This window comes from Agelaius phoeniceus, chromosome 10 (assembly GCF_051311805.1).
Source record: "Agelaius phoeniceus isolate bAgePho1 chromosome 10, bAgePho1.hap1, whole genome shotgun sequence".
Taxonomy (NCBI): Eukaryota; Metazoa; Chordata; class Aves; order Passeriformes; family Icteridae; genus Agelaius; species Agelaius phoeniceus.
In genome coordinates, this window is record NC_135274.1 from 12,864,970 (window position 1) to 12,891,049 (window position 26,080).

The 26,080-nt window shown below is 40.1% G+C and overlaps 1 protein-coding gene across 11 annotated transcripts in view; it reads left to right on the top strand.

The window, feature by feature from the left end:
• The window catches only part of U2SURP (U2 snRNP associated SURP domain containing), a 50,464-nt gene extending 31,731 nt beyond the window's left edge, over window positions 1–18,733 (top strand). For all 11 annotated transcript variants that reach the window (XM_077183926.1, XM_077183927.1, XM_054638886.2 and 8 more), the window contains 11 exons: window positions 238–317; window positions 1,350–1,437; window positions 3,027–3,149; window positions 4,067–4,223; window positions 4,561–4,656; window positions 5,326–5,392; window positions 6,374–6,536; window positions 12,502–12,612; window positions 15,014–15,132; window positions 16,771–16,938; window positions 18,216–18,733. In XM_077183926.1, coding sequence (XP_077040041.1) covers window positions 238–317; window positions 1,350–1,437; window positions 3,027–3,149; window positions 4,067–4,223; window positions 4,561–4,656; window positions 5,326–5,392; window positions 6,374–6,536; window positions 12,502–12,612; window positions 15,014–15,132; window positions 16,771–16,938; window positions 18,216–18,354 — 1,311 coding nt within the window. In that variant the 3' untranslated portion in view covers window positions 18,355–18,733. The remainder of the gene's footprint in view (window positions 1–237; window positions 318–1,349; window positions 1,438–3,026; window positions 3,150–4,066; window positions 4,224–4,560; window positions 4,657–5,325; window positions 5,393–6,373; window positions 6,537–12,501; window positions 12,613–15,013; window positions 15,133–16,770; window positions 16,939–18,215) is intronic.
• Window positions 18,734–26,080: the final 7,347 nt, after the last annotated feature.

Below are 26,080 nucleotides of genomic sequence, written 5' to 3' on the forward strand. Positions count from 1 at the left end.
TGTAGTGCTGTGGTGATATGTTACAGCAGTTAGTACCCTACAGCATTACAGGGGGATAAATGCCTCTCAACATGTTTATTAATATAGCTGTGCTACACTTAGTTCTAATTAGGTACTTCCAGCTGGTTCAAACTGTCTTGTATTCCTTCTGTGAAAATGCCTTTATTTTCAGAAGAATTTAAATTGGACTTTTCTTAGAATTCAGAAGAATTTAAATTGGACTGTTTTTTATTGTAGATTGCAAGATTGTATCTAGTGTCGGATGTGTTGTACAACTCTTCAGCTAAAGTTGCCAATGCTTCCTACTATAGAAAATTGTAAGTATATTTTAGGTGATTGGCTGTTAAAAAAACCTCCTCCTTATATTCATCTCTGTATGTACATCTCTGGATAAACATGGTTGTGGGAAATTCAGACTTTTCTGTGCTACTGCTATTACAGACTGATGGTATTTATATCTGTTTGCATGAAAATGTGTAAGATGTAGCATGTTGGTAATGCAAAAAATGTATGTGCCCTATGCAAGGGACCATTTGCATGGAACTCCATAAAGGTGAGAATATCTCATGTGCCTCTTGACAGAAAGAGCTGTAGATAATATTCAAGATATGGTATAGCAGATAGTTCAAGAAAAGAAGGACATTTTTAAACATTTATGTTTATTAAAATGAGGGTGGTGTAACTTTCCATAAAGCTTGAATGAGGTATAAGGGGATATTATGTACTTTATTTCTAAGATGCTGAGAAGAATTTAGGAAAAACGTCCATGGGACAGTATCTTTGTCATATTAAATGTTTGTCTCTAGTTCCTGGGGTCTCTCTGATGTTAGGGCAGCATGGTAGGAAATACTCAGCATGTTACAAAACTAGTGATTGCAATTGATGTTTCCTGTTGCAATGTGTCTGTGTTGTGCTGGTTTATTTTTTGCACATTGTGAGAAGCTCAAGGGAAGCTGGGCAACTGTTGCTCACTGTGCTTTCATTGAGTGCCTCACTGAATAAATTAGAATACAAGTATAACTAAGATTTTTTCAAATACAGATTGAATTTTGAGACAATTCTTTCATTCTATTTAAGGTTGTAAAACTCCTTTTATCGTCCTCCAATCTTTCCAGGGTGTATAAAGAGACTGCAGCAGATGTGAAGATCTCCCTTCACAGTTCTGTTGTTGTCCAAGGTGATTTAATATATAGTAATCATATTTGCTTTATAGTTCAGTTCATGGCTACTGTAAGGATCAGAACCTTGTGCTTTTGAGTCCTGTGTCCCAGGTATTTTCATGAATTGTGTATGTCCAGAAAACATATATTACAAAGTTTAACTAAAGAAATGTATATGTTTAATTCTAGTTTTGAAACAAAATTATGTCAGATATTCTCTGATCTCAATGCTACTTACCGTACAATACAAGGCCATTTACAGTCTGAAAATTTCAAGGTATGTATTTCATTGTTATTTACATGACATAGAAGTCACATAAATAGATGCTCCTGCACAAGAGATTGCATACTATCATAGATGGCTTAGACATCAAGGTCCCTATTTAGGCTTTTAAAAGAATAATTTTTAAAAAGTTTTCTCTTTTGCAAGGATAGCCTTGCAGTGAAGGAAGAAAATGAGCATCTGCCAGCTGAAGTGTACCAGTAGATGTACAGTTGTGGAGTTGAGAGGATATCTAATCTATCACTTGAATTGCAAGCAAGGCTTTCTAGCTTTCTTACTGTTCAGGGCCACCTGTATTTCACTTTCAGAAGTGAACTTGTGTGGAAGTGCTCAGTGTGGGAAAGAAGCTTCTGGGCAGAACAGCATAAAGTTACTTCTAAACGTTTTTTTTTTTGTGTCAGGCTTTATTTATAGTTCTGATAAGCAGTCTGACCATGGGTACTTGAAAGTGGTTTTTGAGGTCAAATGCTCTCTGCTTCTCATGCTTGACCCCTGTCTTTCTCTTTTCATGATGTCTCTGCACTTTTTTTCCTTTTTGTTTTTCAGTCAGAAGCTTTAAATACATAGCTTACAGAGTAGTTAGTTTGTCTGAATTAAGATCTTCATCCTGGTTGTCCTCCTGCTCTCAATTGCTCTAGACTGAGAATCAATTTTAGTTATCTGCTGTTTTAAAACTTTCTTAAATTATATGATAAAGAGAGGAAGATTTCTTTAATACATATACATCTTCAATTACATTTAGTGTGTCAAACTTGAACTGAAACACATCTTTTCAAATACGCTTTTTAAAAAGGAAAATGATAAAATGATTTGGCTTTGGAAGGCACTTTAAAGATCTGCTGTTCCAACCCCCTGCCATGGGCAGGAATACCTTTCATTGAACCAGGTTGCTCAGAACTCCATCCAGCCTGGCCTTGAACACTTCAGGGATGGGGCAGCCACAGCTTCACTGGGCAACCTGTGCCATTGCCACAGCACCTTCACACTGAAAATTTCTTGATAACACCTAATCTAAGCCAACCCTCTTTCTGTTTAAAGCCATTTCCCCTTTTTTCTTTGTCACTACCTGCCCTTGTAAGAAATCCTCCAGGTGTCTTTTAGCCACTTTGGGTGCTGGAAGGGGCTCTAAGGTCTCCCCAGAGCCTTCTCTTCTCCAGGCTGAATAAAATGAAAGTAGGAACACAATTTAAGTTCAATAATATGTATAAGCCAATGTTAATTTTAGTTATTTTATTTTATAAACACATATCTTTTCTTAGATTTGGTAGAGGCACCTGCTTTGAACATTGGGGTAGAATGAAATTTACTGTCAGGGTAGAACTGGCAACAGCCAAAATGGATAATGTAACAGGAATTTAAAGGGAAAATGAAACCCAAGTGGGATTACTTCAAAATGTAGTTCCTGTATACGTATTTTTGTAAAATTGCTAGTCTTCCCCAGCATGGTATTGTTGCAATATACTTCAGTATGGAACTACCTAAGAATCATTGCCTACAGTAGTAGTTCTCTGTGGTCTTTTTCCCATCACATAAAATTCCTCAATACAAATGTTTTAGCATTTATTTTTTCCTCTTGCTTCTAGCAACGGGTGATGACATGCTTCCGAGCATGGGAAGACTGGGCAATCTATCCAGAACCATTTCTGATCAAACTACAGAATATTTTCTTGGGGCTTGTAAATATCATGGAAGATAAAGAAACAGAAGTAAGTGACCTCAGGAGTGATGCTCGCAGATGGCAGGGGAAAATGAGTTAAAATATAAAATAGAGCTGGCAAGGATTCTTTTACTCTCTCTTTTAGGGTGAATAAGCCTTTCTTTCTTCCAAGTCCTTGCTCCTAAATAGAGTTGTAACATATTTTCAGAAGCAAATACTGTTTATTCTGTTCATGTGTTTCTTGCTTGTAGATTAGGTGCTGTGGTGGAGTTACAGTGTGAAAGTGTTTCAGAGCAAAGACTAGTACAGAATGACAGGTATTTCCTTTGTGCTGGAAATACTCTGTAATACACTGAGTGCAGTGTAACTGTGTGCAAAGATGCCTTTCAGAGCAGTGGGAGGGACACCTGCAGTATCATTTAACTAAAGCTGATTTCTCGGAGTGGAAAAGTAGGGTGAACACACACATATGAAGGACAGTGCCTGTGCCTAACAAGTTAGAATACACAGCTGTATTTATAATTTGTGTGTTCCTTAAATTGGTGTTCCTGCTAAATGATCTGTTTGTGTCAGTTGTTCATTTTACTGGTCTTGGGGAAACTTTCATATCAAGGAAGCATGATTATCTGACTCTAATTGACTGATTTTGAGCTAAACCTCAACATAATAGCTCTTTAATAGCTCTTCTTTTGAGCTCGGAAGCTGGAAAGCTGGAAAGCTTCCAGTACATTGTGAACAAATTAAAGTTCTTGCCTGTAATTTTTTAAAGGAAGATATTGTTGTGTTATTTCCTCTACAATAAGCAACTATACTGCTTAGCAACAATTGTTGAAGTAGATATTTTGGTATTGAGGTTTTGGTATTTGTAAAAGTGCTTCTTTAAAAAGAAATTACTTGATAATTGGAGAAGTGAAGAAAAGCAATATAAATTTGTGCTTGAAATAGTGACCTATTATTTGCTTTCAGGAAGTACCAGATGATCTTGATGGTGCTCCCATTGAGGAAGAGCTCGATGGTGCTCCACTAGAAGATGTGGATGGAATTCCTATTGATGCTGCTCCTATTGATGATCTAGATGGAGTCCCAATTAAATCTCTGGATGATGATCTTGATGGAGTTCCTTGTACGAAATGTTTCAACTTTCAGATTGATTCTTCAGTCTTGGATCTTTTCTTCCTGTGTAGTTTTTAGAAATACAGCGCAGAATTGATCTGGCCTGTAGCTTTGTAACATGTTGATTAATTTCAATATGCTCCAGTGTCTTGAGATAGTAATTGCTTCAGAAACACAGGAGGTGTTTTCTGATGTTACACAGCAGGATCTAAAGCCTGGTTTCTTTACTTTGCAAATACTAAGATTGTATAATCCATTTCATTTTTTAGTTCTGACTGTTAGTACTTTATGGTTTCAACTTCTGAGAAGCTTTCTAAGTTTTTTTTCTGTGTCTCTTTCTCCACCAGTGGATACAGCTGAAGACTCAAAAAAGAATGAGCCTATATTTAAAGTTGCCCCTTCAAAGTGGGAAGCAGTGGATGAATCGGAACTGGAAGCTCAAGGTTAGTTCTGAAAGTATCTTTTCTGAAAGTATCTTTTCTGAAAATATGTTTTCTGAAAGTATCTTTTCTGAAAATATGTTTTCTGAAAGTATCTTTTCTGAAAGCATATTGTCACTTATGTAATGATTATTTTCAGCTGATCTGTATTAAAATGCTAATAGGATTCATGTTGTAACATAGTAGGATTTTTTCTTGTAACTTGTTCACTGAATTTTAGCCAAAAAGGAAAATAGTGTGTTCCGTTATGGTTATTCTACTTAAATAACCGATCAACCTTTAAAAGTAACTTCCAGTTTTTTAAGAATAAATACTGAAAACAAACAACAAAAATGTGAGCGTGTGGCTGGCAGTCTTTTTAAATCTTGGTTTGAAGGATAATGTTTTGCAAACTGACAAATACTTGTCTGCTTTTGAAGGGTTTACTGCAATATGATATGCAGTGTGAATGAATAGCTCTGTGAATCATAAATATTCTGATAATGGGGTGGTTGAATATTTCTGTGAAATAAGTCTGTATTAAGTGCTAGATGCTGTTAAATTTTACCACACTGTAATTCATATTATATGTTACATACTATGTATGTCTTATTATAATTATATTACAAATACTAATTTTCAGATTAAGTAGTAGCTTTTTTGTTGTTAAAATTATCCTACTGTCTCTTCTAGCTGTTACTACTTCTAAGTGGGAGCTTTTTGACCAACATGAAGAATCTGAGGAGGAGGAAATTCAAAAGTAAATACTTTTTCATTCTAATGAAAACATACTTATTTTATGTATCTAAGGTTGAGTGTCTTTGGAACTTCTTATAAGATATATATGTTATTTTCTACATGAGTAGAACAAAAATGAAATTTTGAAAGTAGGAAAACAAGAAAATGGAGAAAACTCAGGATTTTAGTGCAGCATGCTTTCAGCCCCCATGATTTTTTTCTAACATGATAAATTACATATTTTGGTAGAGTTGCTAACTATAATCTTTGAATTTATGCTGATTTGAGAATTCAGCATCAAATAATAAGAGCTAAGGTAATAGTATTGAAATCTTGCTGTCAGGTATATATGAATGAATCTAAACCTCTTCCTTGTGCTGCTGAGGGAGCACAGTGAGTCATGTTCTGAGGTGTTTCACTGGATGCTGATAGGCTCCATGCCAGCAGAAGGTGGTTTTGAGTTGGCTTTTACTTTGCTCTTCAGGCAGCTGAGAGGGTCTGTTAGTTAATGCTGTAAATACTTCCTGCATTGCATGGAGTCCTGCAGCACTCCAGTGGCCAGCCTGGGAATATAATTTTGGGCATCTGCTATCTCTCAGGTTTATCTCCCAAAAGCAAAAGGAGTAAATATTGTTCTTCTGTTAAACTTAATCTCCATGAAGAGCACCATTACAGCACTTAGAGCTTCTGCTGAGGGAGCGGGTTTCCTTTTGTAGCTGAGATAGATATGTATTTAATGACTGTAAATTGCATGAGTTCTTCTGCACTCTGTTTCTAAGAAAAGTGTAAATTGTGTGAGTCATAAAAACCAACAGTTTAATTAAATGAGAAAGATCTGTCTCACAGATGGAGACTAATTTGTAGCTGCAGACTTATGTAATTTAACTTAACAGATTTCAAAACTAGTAACTAATCCTAGAAACTAAGAAAGAGAAATAGTACATTTCATATATACTTAAGAGATCTGTGACATCTTAGTTAATTCTGTATGTTTTCTGTAAAGTCAAGAAGAAGAAAGTGAAGATGAAGAAGACACACAGAGTTCTAAGTCAGAAGAACAACACATGTATTCAAACCCTATTAAAGAGGAAATGCCTGACTCCAAGTCATCAGTCAAATACTCAGAAATGAGTGAGGAAAAGCGTGCCAAACTCCGAGAGATAGAGGTGAGCATGGGGTATTTTGTGCCACCTTTCTGTACCTTTCCAGTCCTCAGCCCACCCTGAGTTCTCTACATGCAACTGGGAGGGTTTTTTTACTGAAATAATTATATGGTGGATTTTGTTGTAGTCCAGTATATTTTTGTAAAGGTTTGTTTGTTCACACCCTTACCTTGCCTGGTTTTCATGTTTAAAATAATGAAGGAAAAAATGAAAAATAGAGTCAGGGCATATTGCCTGTTGAGAATGACTGTTCTTTTGCAGTGTTCTGTTTCAGTACCACTGTAGCTTTAGGTCACTTGGATACCCTTACACTTTGCTCCTCTTGGAAAACTAACTTTTGGGATTCACTTTTGGATGTGGCCTTAGTCCTCTACCTTTCTTGATTTTTCTGTTTCTTGCCTTGAAGTGTCTGTATTTTACTGCATTTAAAAGTGTCTCTTCCCACTGTCTCAGCCATCAAACAAAGAATACAAAGCTAACTCATGTAGTCATGAGTTGGAGGTATTTTAATTGCAGCCCTCGTGCAGTTCATAGGGCTCCCTGGTTCTGCTCTCTTTCTCCAAGCACAGGTGTTAGTGTAGCTGGTAAGCTTAATCAGCTGAGGTTGTTATGGCTTTTTCTGGCTTCTGAGCTTGTGCTTGACTGAGAAGGTAACTAGAACTGGAATTTAGCATGAGCTTTGTGTAGCAGGGAAGCCTTTCTGGCATACACTGCCATGTAAAGTCAGGTTTAAAATTGTCCATGACTTCCTGGCTTGTATTCAATATTCAGATCCGAGGGTACATTGGATACCAGAATTCTTGTAGCTTCTGTTCAGTGCATTAAAATGATTTTAAGAAGTTGCTGAATGCTTATTGCAGTTGTAGCATCTCCAGATGACAGGTTATAACCTGGGTAATGTTTGGAAGGTGGAGTTGTGGCTGCCTACCTGTTCATGCTATACTGTGCTAGTTAGCTAAAAGCAGACATTAGCAAAGCACCATAATACTCTTCTGAAATGTTCAGCCAATAATATTTTAGAATGTCACAAATGTTGTTTCTCTTAAATATGCCTCCTTTTAACTATTCAGATTTTATTAAAATTAATAGACTCTGACTAAGCCCTTAGAAATCCCTTGCTTTGCACAGCAGTTTGATAGTTCCTGATATACAGCCATATTAAGTGAATAAATTCTGAATGTGAGAAGCTGAATGGGATTTATGTCTGACCTGACTCATGGTGGCAGTATCTTTGTAGAAAATACATGATGTTAGACTAATGAAAGTACAAGTGAAACTAATTTTCACGTTGCTGTAATATTGATTGTAGCAGTTATGGAAAGAGCTCCTTTCAGACTGAGTATCTGTTTTACAGACATTACCTTGGCAGTTGTGGAGGCAGATTAGGTAGTGATTTGCTTTAACCATTGTCACTTTTACACTGCACAAGTGTTTTTAAGTTCTTTCAGCAGTGTATTCTGTCAGTAAAAGTTTTAGGTGGCAAATGCTTGAGTTTTTCAAGTGCATGCTTGCATTTTATTCTTTTTGGTAAGTAAATTACCATTTTTGTTTCAGACTTTTGGAATTGCCTGAAGAGGAGAAATTTTTTTTTGCTTTTGAGAACATTTCAGACACTATGTAGGAGTACTTAAAATTTTCCTCAAGTTTGTCATTGACAGGAAAGTACTCCCTGTACTACTTCAAAGCATTTACACTCATGGTTTCTTCTTTGTATGTACCCAATCCCTGCCAAAACCCACATCCATTATTAAATTTGAGGAAAGGAGCTGAGGAAAAAAACAACTAATTACTAGCTTTACCAATTATGCCATCTAATATGCATTGTAAAAAGTGTTGTGTAAAATATTTAGCAAAAAAATTGGTGAAGTTTAATTCTCCAGCTGCAGTCTACTCAATGACTGCCAGGGAAGCTAAAAAACTTTTTTTCATGCATTTTTTGGAAATTCATTAATAAAGCAACAATTCTTTCTCTTGGCACAGTTAGTAAATTAAGCTTGTTAGCTGGAAGGAGAAAGTGAAGTAAGAAACAAACTTTGGCCTCAGCCATTAGGTTAGTGCCATCAGAGGAGGCAAGTTAGGAACCTTTTGTTTGCTTCCCTCATGCCCCTGTTAATCCTTCTGAAGTGTGAATTCTTTCCTGAAGTTAGCAGGAGCAGAGCCTTTCCTATAACACTGAAGAACAGTGATTTCCTAACTGTTTCTTTATGTGTGGAAAGACTGGCACTTTGCTGTATATTATAACTCAAATTTCAGAGTGGTCTTTATGGTGCTTTGTGTGTCTCTCTTGCCCCCTGAAACATGTAAAAAAAAGTGTATTTCTCTTTGTAAAGAGACTGTAGTGCTATGAAGTGGTAAAAAAAGGGAATTTATTATTTAAATTGTTCATTAAGCTTATTCCCTTAGAGTGTAGATAAACTCACAGACAAATGAAGCAGCACAGTCCTCTTTGGACCTTATCTGGGGTATCTTACTTCTGCCTCCACCTTGCTGCACAAATTTTGATAATCCTACTCCCAACAAAAATGCACAGCACAGGCTTCATCTGCAGCAGGAGGCAGGCTCATCACAGATTAGACATACTGGTGCTTCCAAAAGGGTTAAACAGGATTTTAGTCCTTTTTAGTAGCTGGCTTTACTCCCCTTTGTGTTGGCCACCTGAAAGCAGAGTTTGACTGAGGGAGGAGGCTGGTGGTGTGGAGGGCTGCTGCTGAGCCTGGCTGCTGACACCATCTGCAGGAGGAGCAGAGGGGATCCTGTTACACCATCTGTGGCTGTGCTCTGCCAGTGCCTCCCTGCCCCCTGCACAGATGCTCACACCAAACACCTCCTGCCCCTCAGCTGGTATTGCAAGTCCAATTCATTTTTCTGCCCAGAGCCACAGAGATTTTCCTGCCTGTCACAAAGGACAGGTGCTTACCTTTGTCAACAAGTTCCATACAGTTTCCATTATTTCTTTCTCTGGATTATGGTGCTTAGTGTGCAGAATACTCAACTTTTGAATATTTGTTTGTCAGGTCACAGGAGCTATCTGGAATCATCACTAGAACAAAATATAACCCTTTGGTTTTTGCAGTCTGTGGAGGTCTCTGTAGTTGGCTCATTTAAGGCTACTGCAAAATGGCATAAAGATACTCTAATAAAAAAATTATCCTATTAAGCCTGATTGTGCCTTAATAATAACAACAACAGATGAGACAAATGGGCTTTTGCTTAACCAATAGTTTTGCTCTTTATAGCAGTTTTTTCTTGAAGGTGATGACTACACAGAAGATTCTGGTCTATTTTAAGTCTTTGACTCTATTTCCATTTTTCATGAAGCCAAAAGCAAGGAAATGCTTAGCTCCAAGACACATGGCAGCCTGGGAGTGTGATGGAGCAGGCCAGAGGGCTCTGTGGCAGAAGAGATACTTTACATGTGTATGTCAGTATGTCTGTCATCTGTTGTTGATAATATTGTAGCTGCAGAAGTGCCACTACTTGTAGACTTGCTGGAAAAATCAAGCTTTCAAAGAAATATTTTGCTCTGCTTCTGGGGAAGGGAATAACAGTTCTTTGCTGGTTTGTATGTATAACAAGGCAAACAAACAACAACAAACAAAACCAGAAATCCAGTAACAGCCTTCTCTTGGCTGTCAGGCACCTTCCCCTCATGATCCTGCCCTAGCTGGAGTCTGGGGCGGTTTTGAGTGAGTTGTTAGCACAGTGCAGCCTTTCCTGGTTTCCTCTCTTTTCAAGGCACCTGCTAATGATCACCTTCAGCCCCCACTCCACCCTCAGTTTCTGGAGGAGCTGCATGCAAATAATTCCTCTTGCCATTTGAAACTTCCTGCCAACAGTGGGTTGTATGCCATGCATAGCAGCATCTTTTGCATCTCTTGAGCTTATTAAATCAGGTGAAGCCTGTTGTTTGGATTCCTAGTTTATTTTCATCTCAGGTTACTTTGGGCTATAGATTTAGGCTTCCTTGCTTTCAAAATATGATTAAACAGAGACTGTCACAGCTTTGTGACTAAAAATGTAAAGAAATACATCTTATGAGGATGGAGGGGTTTTGTGGACTTCTGTTGGTTTTGGTTTTTGGTTTGGTTTTGTTTTGTTTTTAAACTGTATGGGTTATTTAGTTGGGAAAACAGAGTTAAAATCTTATGGGCATATTCATGCCATGGCAGCCCAAGAGGCTTCCTGGATCAGCTAAGCCTCCCCTGCACTCCTCCTTTGTAGTACTGAAGGTGCTGAGCAGCTGCTGACCTTGGAGTTTATGTGGTGGTAGGAAATGCTCTCCTGATTTCTTAGGAGAACAGGGAGTACCCAGTGACACTGAGTATATGGTTCCAAAAGGCAGTTCTGCCTTTGAAACTCTGCTTTTAAAGTGGGGGAAGAAAAAGATGCCTTTATAGAAGATGGTATGTGACAAATGATAGTGACAGTTTTCCATTGGCTGAATTGTCAGAAAAAATGCTCAACTGCAGGTAGAGCAAGCTCTGTGAGTGAGGCAGGAAAGCAGAACACTTGACAGAAGTTTACTGTGGTATGAGATAACAGTGCTTATTAAAAATTTTTATTTCTTTTTCCCCCAAGGCAAGTTGTTCCCTTACATTTGAGACTAAAATGAAAAATGTGGTGTTGGCATAAGCTCTGTAACTGAAGGGAAAGGGGATCTTGTTCAAAATAGTGTTATCCTTGCTTGGGTTTTATGTTTCTTAACATACTCATGATTAGGTTGTGCTACCTTTCCTTTCTGTCAGTGATTGGAAGGGCTGATTAGATGCAGTCTGCTGGATTTTTGAGAGGGAAGAAAAAACTTGTAGAGTTTGATTTTGTGACTACTTCCTATTAGGGAATTGAGGACCTGGAGAATGAGAATCCTTTCAGTTAATCAAAATGGACACAGTTGCAAAGTCTTTTCCTTTGTGTGTTTTCAGTGTGGAAGAATGAAATACTTATAAAGAGAAAACAACTTTGTATGTTTGCAAAAAATGAAAGCTCGAGCACTGAAAAAATCTACTCATATATAGAATATCAGTGTTGGAACAGGATGTGCAGGAGGGTCAGAGCATGAACATTTGGAAGAGGGCTGACAAATACAACCTGAATTATTACCAAGCTCTTCCCTCCTTCCCCAGAAAAGAGACACCTCCAAAAAAAATTGAATGATTGTTTGTACAAGGACTTGTCACTAGGAGGAAAGAATTGACAAATGTTAGGAGATGGGAGTGAAGTTTCACAATGTGAATCAACTTGGAGAAGGTTTTAGTTCATCTGGACCAAAAAAAAAACCCAAACAAAACCAAAACAAGCCACCAAAAAACCACATGGAGAAATTCTGACATTTGCTGAACTTTGACTCTGTCAGGGAAACTGCAGCAAATTTAGAGTTACATTTTAGCAGCATGTGGGAACTGAATTCGGTTGCTAAGCTTGTTAGCACATGAAAAAGTATTATGTTAGTAAAAATCAGTTCTTTCAAATCAGGCACTCTGTGCAAGCAGCCCTGAAGAGGAGGTGCATTGTTTTATGTCCTAATTATGTCAGTCATTTGATTTTAAGGGTTAAATGGAAAAAAAGGCTGTTTCCAGAGGAAACTTTGAAGTAGACAAGAGAAATTGAAAGAATATATTGACACCTGCAGTAAATGATTTCATTTTGAAAGAGAAAAAACAGATAATGACCCAAGAAATACAAGGGTGCAATGTACTAATGATGGGAACAGAATTTAGTAGAGTAACAGAAAAAAATTCCCTCTATTTTTAGTTCTCACCATGTCTGTAAACAACTGCAGGTGCCTGCAGATGAGTCTGTGATTTTGTTACTTTGATCCAGTTTAAATAAATTTAGTATCTCTGTGCACAAGCTCATATAGAAGGAATGAAGAATACAGATTATATGTAATGGAAATTTCATTTTCAGCCACCTGCCTAACTGGATAATAATAAGTCACATAATCTAATGGTCAGTATTATTTCCACAGCTTAAGGTGATGAAGTTTCAGGATGAGTTAGAGTCTGGGAAAAGACCCAAGAAGCCAGGCCAGAGTTTTCAGGAACAGGTTGAACACTATAGAGACAAGCTGCTCCAGAGGGTAAGAACTGTTCTTTGTGTTTGCCTCTGATTCTGTGATAGGCTTCTGTTGAGTTTATTGAATGTAAGGTGGCTTTGAACATAACAACACATGGTTCTTGTTAAAATACTGCTGTAATGTCAATCTGCATGTCTAAGTCCAGTGCTTTCTGCAGAATACATACAATCTCCTTTTTTAATCCACTGCATAGCTGGGTACCACAGCCTGCACAGAAACCTTAGAGAGCCCTCCTGCATCTGCTGCATGAAGCAAACTGGTAGTGTGGAAAGGACAGGACAGCTCTCAATTGAAGATGTCCATCAGACTTCTCCTTTTGCTTTTAGTAATTGATCTGTTGCACTAAAGGCTTCTCAAGGAAAGGAGAAAATAGTTTGAAGCAGTGTATCTGTTTCTGATTCTCCAGTGTCTAAGCTTCCTGAATAATTCCAGCTCATCCATTTACCCAAATGGGACTAATTCTGTACCATGACCATTTTTAGAAGACCTCTTTGGACTATGAAGTCAGAGTGATTTTAAAAGTTAACATCTTATATGTGATATGATGTGATCTCAAACATTTGAAACATAATGAAAAAACAACCTCTTTGGACATTGCATATAGTGAGGGAGGATGAATGACAGTTGCTTTTCTCATCTGGTTTTACAGCCTGACAGATCACTGATGGAATTAGGTACCCATGCAGTTCCTTGGAAGTTAAATACAAATGAGCAGTTTCTACCAGGGGCTTTTCTGTCACTTGTTATTTGCATTATTTGGTGCTCAATATCTGACTAATTCACAGTACCTTGAAGAAAAAGACTTTTAAAAATTAGGTAAACTGGTCGCTGAAGGAGATGCACACATTGGAGGTTGATGTTTGCAGTTAAGACTTTATGAGGCTTCTATAATTTTCTTTCTAAGTGGATTTGTATTGTAAAACTTTATACTTTCTTGGTGGAAGTGTAAGTAAGTTTTCTTACTTTTCTGTAAAATTACTGTACACTAAGCACAGAATGCTTAGTGAGACAGTAGCTTAAACAAACAGAAATGGATAATAACAGTCCTGATAAAATTTCAGATGCCTTGTGTTGAATTAGTTCAACCAGCTCACAATATTTTGGATTTTTAATAATTGTCTCTTTCACTCTCAAGAAAGAAAGAAATATTTATAGCCATTCTTTAAAACAATAGTAACTCTGTTGTTAAGGGAATAACTTCATCTTTTGCTTTAATGCCATAATAAAGTTAGTTTTTGTAACAGTAATGTAATACTGATCCTGATTACATTTCCCATGAACTTGGTGGCTGGTTGTTCTTTTTTTATCAAACTTACAATAAGCTTTCCAAGAGTAATTTCCCAGCAGCATTGTATATTGTTTAGAGATTAGAAACTTAGAGCTATTCAAAATACTATTTATTCTTATTTATCAAGATGAAATACATAGTTATGCTGTCAAATAAACCTGGCACATCTTGAGAGTGCAGTGATTTTAGAGATACCTAACAGCAGTTTGTAAGAATAGGTGTAAGGATAAGGACACTTGCAGGTTTTACTGCTAAGCCTTCCCAGTAAAAAGAACTTGAGACTAGATGAGGATAAATGTCCTGGTATTTCCTGCACTTAGGTTACCTCCCCTCCTTCTACTGTTTTTATTTTTTTTCCCACCATCCCTCCTTTCTTCCATTGAGCTAAATCACCCCTTCTTTATCTTCTTTATGGGGTATGCAGGGAATATCTGTTTCTTTTTTGCCGTGGAATTGATTTTTGTAATGAATGATCAGTACTAAAAACCACAGCATCTGATCTCTGTGTTCAGACTTGCTGGTGAGCTTTGTTTTTGTGTAGTTAATTTTCTATTTGACAGCTTCAGTGTGCTCAGGGTATATATTTTCTCTCACAAAGGTCCTGTTGATACCTAGAAATGGACTATAGTTGTTTGTTTTTGACAGAGTAGATGTTACTGCAGAATCTTGTTTGTGTTTTTGTTTTGTCTTTAGATAACTTCTGGTTATGAGTGTATATTTTCAGTATGGATTAATATGGATGCCTGTACATGTTTAAAGTAGAAAGAGGTTCCTGGGATTCTTCCATGTTTATTTAGTTCAGAAAATGTATTACAGCTGTAAGATTTCCCTGAAATTGGTAACACTGAAGACTGTTCATTTCCAGTTGGATACTCAGATTTCCTCACCCAGGCTGATAACCCTCATGTTTTGGTTAGTTTGTGTTACAGTGAATGCTTGTGCTGTGTCCCAAGCAGGAGGGAAGGGCCCAAAGAGCTGGGAGGGTGTGACCATTAGTTCAGGTCATGGGCTGTGTTCCATCAGTGCTCACTGCTTTTATGCTCTTTCTCATTAGCTTGATTGCCTCTAATAATTACTCACACCTTATCTGAAATCATGATGCTTTTAATAATCTAGGAAAAAGAAAAAGAGATGGAAAGAGAACGGGACAGAGACAAAAAGGACAAGGAAAAGTCTGATACCAGGTCCAAAGATAAGAAGGAAAAAGAGGAATGTACACCAACACGAAAAGAGAGGTATGGCTCTCCTTGGGCTGAAGTGGATGGGAGGAAAACCCTCACAGTATCTTTGCAGGCAATGACAGCCTTGAAATTACCTTGTATCATGCATCTGATTTTAAAAGAAAAACACAGAACCACCCAACAACACAAAAAACCAAACAAAACCCATGCTTTGGCTATTAAAACATGCTCCAAAATGTTAAAGGAATTGTCATTTTTGACAATTGACAATCGACAAGCGAGGTCCCTTTGAACAGAGCTACCCTTTTGCTCATTTATGCCCTGGGGAAGCATGGTCAAATGATGCTGCAGACAGTGCAGTTCAGTGTCCTGTGGCAGTGAATTGCCTGCAGTGCCTCAGTCAGAACTGTCCTGAGGACTGGCCACAGATGATTGGCAGTGCTTTCAGTGATGCTCCTGCCCAGATGATAGGCAGTGCTTTCAGTGATGCTCCTGCACAGATGATAGGCAGTGCTTTCAGTGGTACCCCTGCCCAGATGATAGGCAGTGCTTTCAGTGGTAGTCCTGCACAGATGATAGGCAGTGCTTTCAGTGGTAGTCCTGCACAGATGCTAGGCAGTGCTTTCAGTGGTACCCCTGCCCAGATGCTAGGCAGTGCTTTCAGTGGTACCCCTGCCCAGATGATAGGCAGTGCTTTCAGTGATGCTCCTGCACAGATGCTAGGCAGTGCTTTCAGTGGTACTCCTGCCCAGATGATAGGCAGTGCTTTCAGTGGTACCCCTGCCCAGATGATAGGCAGTGCTTTCAGTGATGCTCCTGCCCAGATGATAGGCAGTGCTTTCAGTACTCCTGCCCAGATGCTAGGCAGTGCTTTCAGTGGTACTCCTGCCCAGATGATAGGCAGTGCTTTCAGTGATGCTCCTGCCCAGATGATAGGCAGTGCTTTCAGTACTCCTGCCCAGATGATAGGCAGTGCTTTCAGTGGTACCCCTGCACAGATGATAGGCAGTGCTTTCAGTGGTAGTCCTGCACAGATGATAGGCAGTGCTTTCAGTGGTACCCCTGCACAGATGATAGGCAGTGCTTTCAGTGGTACCCCTGCACAGATGATAGGCAGTGCTTTCAGTGGTACCCCTGCACAGATGATAGGCAGTGCTTTCAGTGGTACCCCTGCACAGATGATAGGCAGTGCTTTCAGTACTCCTGCACAGATGATAGGCAGTGCTTTCAGTGGTACCCCTGCCCAGATGATAGGCAGTGCTTTCAGTGGTACCCCTGCACAGATGATAGGCAGTGCTTTCAGTGGTACCCCTGCACAGATGATAGGCAGTGCTTTCAGTGGTACTCCTCTCCTCTCCAGTGCAGATCCTGAGCAGCTGATGGGACGCTGATCTTCTGATGCTAAACTCTGCCGTGGTTCTAGGTGTAGCTATGGTAAAAGGCCTTGCTTTTCAGGGAGCTGTGACAGAATGTGTTTACCATTCTACCATCATTATTACCAAATGCCTCACAGCCCTTAATTTTTTTTCAAGCAGAGAAAATCTGTGGCACACGTTAAACTTGATTTTTTGTTTTAATAATACAAAGCCTACAATCTCTTAGTTACTTACCAGTAACTGACATGCCATGGGCTAAAGCACATGCCTGCGAGGGGAGCAGATGTTCTGACCGTGTGTTCTCCCTGCCGTGCAGGAAGAGGCGGCACAGCGCCTCCCCCAGCCCGTCCCGCAGCAGCGGCAGCCGCCGCGCCAAGTCACCCTCGCCCAAATCCGAGCGCTCCGAGCGCTCCCACAAGGAGAGCTCCCGCTCCCGCTCCTCGCACAAAGACTCTCCCAGAGAAGCCAGTAAAAAAGGCAAAAGGTGAGCTGGTATCTTCTCTGGTCCAGGGAGCTGGTGGGAGTGCTTGGCTGGGCTTTGGGGGGCAGGGGGGGGTTCAGCAGAGCACATTTGATACTCAGGTACTTTGTCTCACAGGATCTGTAGTGCACGTTCCTCATTAATGCCTTTGAGCACTGGGGTTGGAAGTCCACACAGCCTCCTGCCCTGATAATCAGCTCCAGATTCTGCTCTGCTGTGGTTTTTTAAACTGTTTATTTACTTGTTTACTGGTGATTTTAAGAAATGCTGCTTTAAACCAGAGTACCTTGCTACTTTCTTAGTGTTTTATTTTCAAAGGATAAATCTTCTGTAGTCCTAAAATTCCTGTAGCCCTTCTGTAGAACCTCTCAAATTGGAGTGACCATGCAGCTTTTCACTGATGATCAGCTTACAGGAAGCTCCTCACTCCCACAGTTTGTTTTTTAAGGGAAAAAAAAATCAGATACTGCTTATGTGGTTTTGTTTCCAAGCTAGGTATTTCCTAACCTCTGACACAAATATTTGTCTTTAGTTAATGTTAAACTTGAGGTGAAATTTTATTATTCTGCTAAAGCTGCTGTATCTTGGAAGTTCACCTTCCACTTCTTTTAGAGGTATAGAATATCTTACTGACATAAAATTCCTCAGTCAGGCTGAGGAATACTCCTTTGATGGTGTTGAAGAAAATCATAGCACATATAACTACAGTATTCTTGTGCTTATATAAATAAGGATTTCAGATAAAAGTAGAAAAGTAGTTGAGATTTTTTTTAGAGTTAATATGATGTTCATTCAGGTTTCATTATATTAGATCAATATATTAGGTGTGGGTTAGATGACAGTAAATTTATTCAGTGTCCCTTCTTTTTCTGTGGGGCTGCATCACATTCTGAATAGGCTTGATGAGAATCAAAAGTATTTCACTATAACACAATTGAACATAATTTTTCATTTCTCTGTGGACATAGGCTGCAATTCCTACAAGAGCCAAGCTGGCTGAGGCTTATGTGAAAGGCTGTGAGTTCCTGATGTGGGTTTAAGGACATGAGTGTGTGTTATTATTCATGTGGGTCCTAAGCACTGAAGTTAAGCCCAAAATACTCTCAAAACCTTATATAATGTAAAAATGGATGCTTTTTCTCAGAAGCAAGATATCATCCTGTTACTTCCATTATTAGGAAAGATGTTTTCTGCCTTGTTTGGCTCAATAAATGAATACAAATAACTTCAGGAAAAAATGCTTTTCTCTATTAATATTTGACATAATTTTTTTTTGGCAGGTCGCCATCTGGCTCCAGGACACCCAAAAGATCAAGAAGATCACGATCCAGATCCCCTAAAAAGTCAGGGAAAAAATCCAGGTCTCAGTCCCGTTCTCCTCACAGATCTCACAAGAAGTCAAAGAAAAGCAAACACTGACAATGTTAATATTTTTTATGATGCTGTCACTTACTGGAAATGCGGTTTTGTTTTTGTGCCTGAACAGTCTGTTTAAAAACAAAAAAGCATTCCTGATTTTTTTTTTTTTGTGAATGCACGTGTATACTCATGAGTATCGGCATCTGTAGACCTGTCATTGTTTTATATTGTACAAAATATCTTCATTGTGACTATTTCCCAAAAGAAACATTTTTGTGTTTAGAAGTTTCATCAGAAATGTGTGTAACTGATCTGCTGGCAGTAGTGATATTTTGTTTTTAGAATGTTGTGACATAGCAGAAATAACCCAGATGTTCCCCCTTTTTGTAGCTTTGACAATTTGAATTAGATTTCAAATAAAATCTGAACAGAAAATGAAGATGTTGTTTTCTTGCCCCAGTGGTGCTGCAGATCCCTAAGGGAGTGCAGGGTTTGTTTGGGAGTGCTGTGTATTTCAGGCTGGGGTGGTGGATGCTTCAGTGCAGCGTGGCTCTGTTCTGTTCTCATGGTTTGACTCCAGATACAGGCACCTTCTGAATCCAGTGGATGGCCTTTCTTTCCTACTCTGAGACTTTACTGGGAGAAGAATACATCAGTCTGGTACCTACCCTGATAAGCTTTACAGGTAAATCTTTGCTTCCTATGTCTGCATTTTAACCACAGGGAATATTTATAACAGCACTGTAATGGTTTTGTTCATTTTTACAAAAGGGCCTCTGCAAAGACACATCCTCTGGGGCTGTGTGTGTAGCATATGTGTGATGTCTCAGTAACAAACCACCTTTGTGGCACACATGGGCAGCACCAAAGGACAGCAGGCTTGAGGCTCTGTGATTCTTACATACAGATACAATAATTGCAGCCTTCAGAACACTCTTGTTTTCTAAAACTGGTTTTTCCTGCAAAAGGACACCTTTTACATTATTTTACTGAATTTATTCCTCTGTTGTGAAAATTCTTCAAGATGGGAAAAGTGAAATTTTACTACATATTTATTGATATTTTTGATTCAAGAGCCTGTTCAACTTCTTTTTTTCACGTTAGGCTTTCCCTTCTCCAAACCTGTTCTGTGTGTTAGGCATTGATGTGGCTTTAAATCGCATCACCTCACCATGCAACCTTTCTGTGGGTGGGAGAGGGGGAGGGAGGAGAAACAGGGAGGTTTCAGTGTTTATACGTGGAGGTGTGGGGAGATGGAAATAAAATTCTAAAATCAAAGGGGATCTGGCCTCTTGTGAACTATTTGTAAAAGCCAAAGCTGTGCTTAGCTGCAGGCACAGAGTGCTGCAGGATGGCCTGGTGCCTCATTGGTGTGTCCACAGGCTTCTCACAGTTAGAGATTTGTAAATGTGTTGGGGAAAACCTATTGGGCATGTAAATAGCCTCACTGGCTGCACCTCCAGAGGCAGGATCTAAAAGGTCTTAGAAAAAAGAAAAAAAAAGTTTCTTTTTTCCCCGATGAGAGACATTGTTATAAGATTATGTAAATTGTTGCATATGTGATGCAACACATGACATATGTGGTGTGTTTGCTAATGAGAGCTCTGCAGTGATCTGGGACACTGAAAATATGAAGAGTGCATGCATACTGTAAAGACTTTCTTAGAATAGTATTGAATAGATGAGTTGATAATGAGAAAAGAATATGCCTTTGATCTGTTTGTCATACACTATAAAGAATCTCTTTTAGAAATATGCAGAGGGTTTTTTCTGTATTTTTTTTCTCCCTGTAACATAAGGTGTTTCAGGATAGTATTCAGCAGAGAAACTATTATAAACCAATTATTTTTTTCTTAAATGCTGTATATTTATACCTGGCACAGACCAGATGAGGCTTTCTAGAAAGAAAAGTAGGTACTAAAATCAATTTGGGACAGGGAGAATCCTAACTGTGCAGTGGGAAGATGATCACTTCAGATCCAATTAACTTCTTCATTACTTTTATCTTGTAGCTGTTTATAAATGGAGGAGTGATAAATGTCAGTGTTCTGGGTCAAGTGGGACTAAAGATGCTTTGCCACAGAAGTATTTTATCTGCAGAATCAATTGTATATTTAACAGCTAAAAACCCTCAGGGTAGAAAATCACTTAGCATTTCAGGTACTTTTTAATAATTAATTTTCATTTCAGCTTTTACAAAATTCTCATCAGTGGTTATAGAAAGCTTAAGCCAAGTAACAAGAGAGCTAAAGGAGCACACCCATCACGGTGTATTTTGTAACTGCTCTATTATGCAATGCCTTTTTCAGTAATCTGTTCTCTCAATGCCATTGCCATACCTCTTGTTCTTTGCTTCATGTCCTGGGCTCTAAAACAGCTGATCTTACCCAATAGTCTCTTAAGAGCAATTAAGAATCTGTGTTTTTTACTGAATTGCCTGGACTTTTTTGCCCTGTAGAAAAGAGTATCTTTTGATCTTGCTTAGTCTTAATTTCCTCCTGCCTTTGTGCTTTTGTTTACAGCTTGGCTTTTCCACAAAGAGAAGCAGGAAGGGGGCTAACAAATATTTTGTAAAAGATGTAAAGTATTACTGAAGACTTAAAATCAGGCTGCTTATGAAATTCGTTTTTCTTTAGGTCATGTTGCAGTGACAAGGTACAGTCACCGTGTGCCATTACTATGTGACTTGAATTTCTGCAGCATTTTGGGGTGAAGTGCTGAGTGGGTAATGTAAATAACTGATCTGGGATTCAGGAGGTAGCATTCAGATGAAACCTTGTGAAATAGTCCTGTCCTGAGGAGGTGTGGTCCTGTGTCTCCCGATGGTTTCTGTGGTTGTAGAGGGAGAGGGAGCCCATTATCCTCTGAGAGCCCTCAGTGTGTGTGTCCAGCTCTTCACTGTGGGAGGGTGTGGAGACACGAGTGGGTAACAGGCTCCTCTCCTGCCCTGCCTTGGGGAAACCAGAGGGAAATGGAAGTGTTCATGCTTCGGTGTTCAGGCTTGTCCAAAGCAGAGAAGGCGAGTGTAGCTTGTACAGCCTGGTCCTAGCCTGGCTGAGAGCCCCCATGCAGCTGGACCAGAGTGCGGTGTCCTTGGGAAGGGAGTGTCCCTGGTATGTTCCCAGATCTGGGCTGATGAGCTGTGGTGAAGCCTGCCCAGTACTCCTGGACATCCCCAGGCTTGCAGGAAGGGCCTTCAAGGGACACAGCTGCGGGTGCATCTGCTCTGAGCCAGTCCTGCCCCGGCAGTGTCTCCACAAGGCTTGGCCAGCTCAGTGCTGACCTGTGGGCCCTGTGCTGCTGCAGAAAGCTCCATAGTACATAAAGCCTCCTTGCAATAATTGAAATCTTCCCAGTGTTACAGAAGTGGTTGTCTCTGAACTGCCTTTTTTAAACTCTGGCCTCCTTTGACTTCCCTGCACAACAGCTGCATGTATTTTTTTCTAATGCTGTTTGAGGAAGAGTTGGTTTCTGAGCGTCAGTGTCAGGTTATTATTCAGACACTGTACATGTGCATATGGTTCCCCCCACCTCCCCTTTGCAGGTATTGAAGTGTAAGAATCAACAACCACTTAGGAACAAGGGTAACAAATCACCCAAAGCATCTATTTAGAATTGCAGCTATTGCTGATGTGGGTTCATCTGTCCCCGTGACACGAGAGCAAAGAGCTCATGTACCACCTTAAAAAACAGAATCTTGGGATGAGAAAAGCAAGGTCAACCACAAACGGCCAATCTGCTCTGACTCCAATCACTTGAGGCAGCTTGCTTGTGGGCTTTTCCTCCACAGGCATTGACAGTGCTTCAGTGGAATAAATAAATAAAAATGCTAAGCATTGCTCTATTTCTGCAGATGGACTAAGGTCTGAACTTGGTAGATTTTAGATAGGTAGCTTGCTGCACTTTTGTAGAGCTGTGTGAAGAGTTTGGGGTGGGATGGTTTTCATCTATTCTCAGTCTACCCTGAATACTTAGGGTGAATATTCTAGTGAAGACAGCAACAGTGGCATAACTTAGATGAGAACTTTATTTATCTTCTCGTAAAATGAAGCATTGTTCAGTATCAATTAAGCTACTCAGTAAACTGAGATTGATCAAATTACAAATATGATATTGTCAGTCTGAAAATTTTATGGCTGCTGAGGTCATTTTATTAAAATAACTCATAGTAGTAGTTTAAAATTTCTTTTTCTCATTGCTGCATGTGCTATTGCAATACTCCCAGTACTTTGGTGGTTCTTGCTGCTACTGGAGCTGTTGCTCCTGAATTTTTTAAGCCACTGTTCTAAGGATAACAACTAAAATGCTAATTTAATTTTGTCCAAATATCTTTCCCCTGTAGGATACAGAAGTCTTAAACATACTGTTTAAGCATATATACTTAAGCATACTGTTTTTTCCTCCACCTGCTTCTGTCTGTGTAATGTTGGCTTTCGTGGGTGAGCCTGTGCCATTTGCCACTTCTGATGTCTGGTCTTGTACTGGGATGTTCTACAGTGTAACTCTTTCATAAGCTAGAAACTTTTCTGTTTGTGGTTATTTAAAGAGGAAATGGAAATGGTAGTTTCACAGGGACTTTTTTGTCTTACTTGCTTTTGGGTTTGTATTTTATACAGAAAATTTTCCAATTGACGTGGCAATAATAAAATTGTCAGTTTGCTGATTGCCGGAAATGGTTTTATTTTTAACCTGGAAGAGAGCAGTGTTCGTGCCTGTTATGCATCAACAGCTCCTCGGCCTCAGCAGCTCTTGTGCTGCTCGATGCTGTTCTGCCTGTGTTGTCCAACGTGGCTGCTGCTGTTCCCCTGTCAACAGTGACCTCTGTGCTCCTCTCACTCATTAATGAGGCTTGGGCTGCTCGCTCTGCTTGTCTGTGTGAATCTCCCTTGAACAAAGCAAATTCCCACTGGGGGCTGCTGCTGGGACAGGGAGATGGTGATGAGCAGCTCATTAGCGCTGGCAGAGGTTTGCAGGAGCCAGGGAGGGCGTGGAGCTGGGAGGTGCTGTACTGGGACCTTAAGTGCTCTGGCAGGGCCAGTGTCACCCCTTGGTGCTGCTTTGGGGGCAGGTCCTGTTCCAGCCCTCCCTGTGCCTCTTGTTCTCTCCTTCTGTCCTTTCTGCTGCCTTGTTTGCCTTGTACAAGGGGTGAGTGGGCACGGGGGGGAGGCTCACAGGATGAGGTGCAGGGCAGGGAGGATGTGCAGAACTGGGGCCATCCCTTGGCTGCTGTGAGCTGTTACCTCTGTGCCTCTGTCCTTCTCCCCTTTGCTCCAGGGACACTTGAACACAGCACTCAAACCTGAGAGGAGCAAATGCCTCCAAGATAATTTAGGTTCTGCAAGATCTGTGAAAGATGAAAAAGAGGAAAGAGACCTCAGATGCCCCCACAAGATGGGAAAGGTATGAACTCTTGATGTTGGAGGCCAGAGTATTCCTTTGGGATAGATTACAAATCCCAGTTACTGAGATCTCTGCTTAGAGCTCAGAGTTCTTAAACATGGGATGTTTTGATATCCCTGGACCTGCTCTATTTTTACTCTTGTGTGGACTGGGGAACTTGCTGTAGCTGTTGGCCTTAAATACAAACCATCAGTTTGACCCTTCAAGACCTTGTTAAGAGGCTGCCTGCAAGCAAGTGTGGAATGTGTTTCCTGAATCTTTCTTGGCCTCCTGAGGCTGGACCTAGGTCTGTGATTAGAGCTTGTGTATGGTAACTATGCCTGTAGAAAGGTGAGCAAGGAGAAACAGTAAGCATAAGGTCTTTGTAAAGCTCTCAGAAATCTTTCACAGAAAGACTTAACCTGGCAGAATTTCTTAATTCTGTATGACAAATTGTTCTTGTTTTAAAATTTAGCTGGCGTGGGAAGAGGAGGGTGGAATTGATGCATACAATTTGGATTTGTGGAAGATGAAGCAGCCTGTGCCCAGGATTGAACTTCCAGGACCATTACCAGCAATCAGAATCATCACCAAAGCCATCACTGGGAGTAGAAACCAGTTTTCATATTTTTTGAGCCATGCTAAAGAGGTACAGCCCTGGTGTTTCAGGAATGATTTAGCCAAGTGTTTTCACCTGCTAGATTCTGCTAGAGCAAACACTGACCACATTGTTGCAAATAGAAACTCAGAAGGGTAGAGGTGAATCTTCTGGTTATGGTATAGAGGTATGCCCTGCAGCTGATACTGGGCATTTTCACCATGAAATCTGCATCTCTTGAATTGCTGGTGATTTTTTTTTCCCTGCCTTTTTAGGTTATCTTCCCTGTGCTATGAGAAAAGAATAGTCTGCTGATTAACTGAATGGACACTTTTGCCTTGGGCAAGTTCTGGAAAAGAATTGGCAATAAACTTTTAGACATGAGACTGGGATTGGATTCTGACCATTGTTTGAACTACAGGGCTGGAGATTCTCATTCTCTGTTTTTGCACAGGGTAATTGTACTAAATAAATAAATAAATAAAGAGAGAGAGAGAAAGGAAGAAGATAAGTTTGTAATAAAGCCTGATTTCTAGGCAGTTTCACCAGGGGAAAACTCATCTTTCATGCCAGCCTGCAGGAAGTCTTCACTGTGGTACAGAGTAGGAATATGAAAATGCCACAGATAGAGAGTCTCTTTTTCTCACATCCTTGGGATTTTCAAGAGTAATTAGCGAATGATTTATGTTACTTTGGGTTTTGAAGAGATGCAATGGATTAATTTAAAGAACCTTCCTAGACAGTCATTTATAGCACATTATATGTTACTTATGAGAGAAATTGAATTCTCACTCTTTTGCCCAAAGCTCTGTGTTTGAATTTTTACACAAGGATTGGCAACTCTCTTCCCTGGGATTTAAATTTGTCTGATCTGTAGTCAAATAAGGACCGGCTATTTTGCTCTATCACCTGAGAGCTTAGATCCAAGGGAACATTGCTGTGTGGCTTCTGCCTGCTGCCCTGGGGCCAGGAGAGGCAGGCCAGGCCCCTGGGACTGTGCAGCAGGAGGTGGGGGCAGAGCCCCTGGGACTGGGATGCTATGGACAGGGATGCTATGGACTGGGATGTTATCCAGCCCCTGGCACAGGGATGCTATGGACTGGGATGCTATGGACTGGGATGTTATCCAGCCCCTGGGACTGGGATGCTATGGACAGGGATGCTATGGACTGGGATGCTATGGACAGGGATGCTATGGACTGGGATGCTATGGACTGGGATGTTACCCAGCCCCTGGGACAGGGATGCTATGGACAGGGATGCTATGGACTGGGATGTTATCCAGCCCCTGGGACAGGGATGCTATGGACAGGGATGCTATGGACTGGGATGTTACCCAGCCCCTGGGACAGGGATGCTATGGACTGGGATGTTATCCAGCCCCTGGGACAGGGATGCTATGGACAGGGATGCTATGGACTGGGATGTTACCCAGCCCCTGGCACAGGGATGCTATCCAGGGACAGAGCTGCCCTGAGCAGCTGAAGGGCTCCTGGGCACCCCAGCCCTGGGGGTGAAGGGTGTTTGGATCATGGATTTGAAGTTTAGAGATGCCCAAATGTGTGGGGCTGAGGTAGCTGATAGGTGTGACCTGCTAAAGGTTTGGGAAGATGTGATGTGAAACAGTGCATTGCCCATTGTTTTAAAGGTGTGTGGCTATAAAAGGAGAATATCTTAATTTCCTTTAGAACTTGAACCAGTTACACAACAGTCGAAAAAAGATTTCTAATTTTAATAAAAGTCAAGTAGAGACTAATCTACACTGCAGTGTCCCCAGGACATTTGCAAAATTCTGGAATTTCTTCAGCT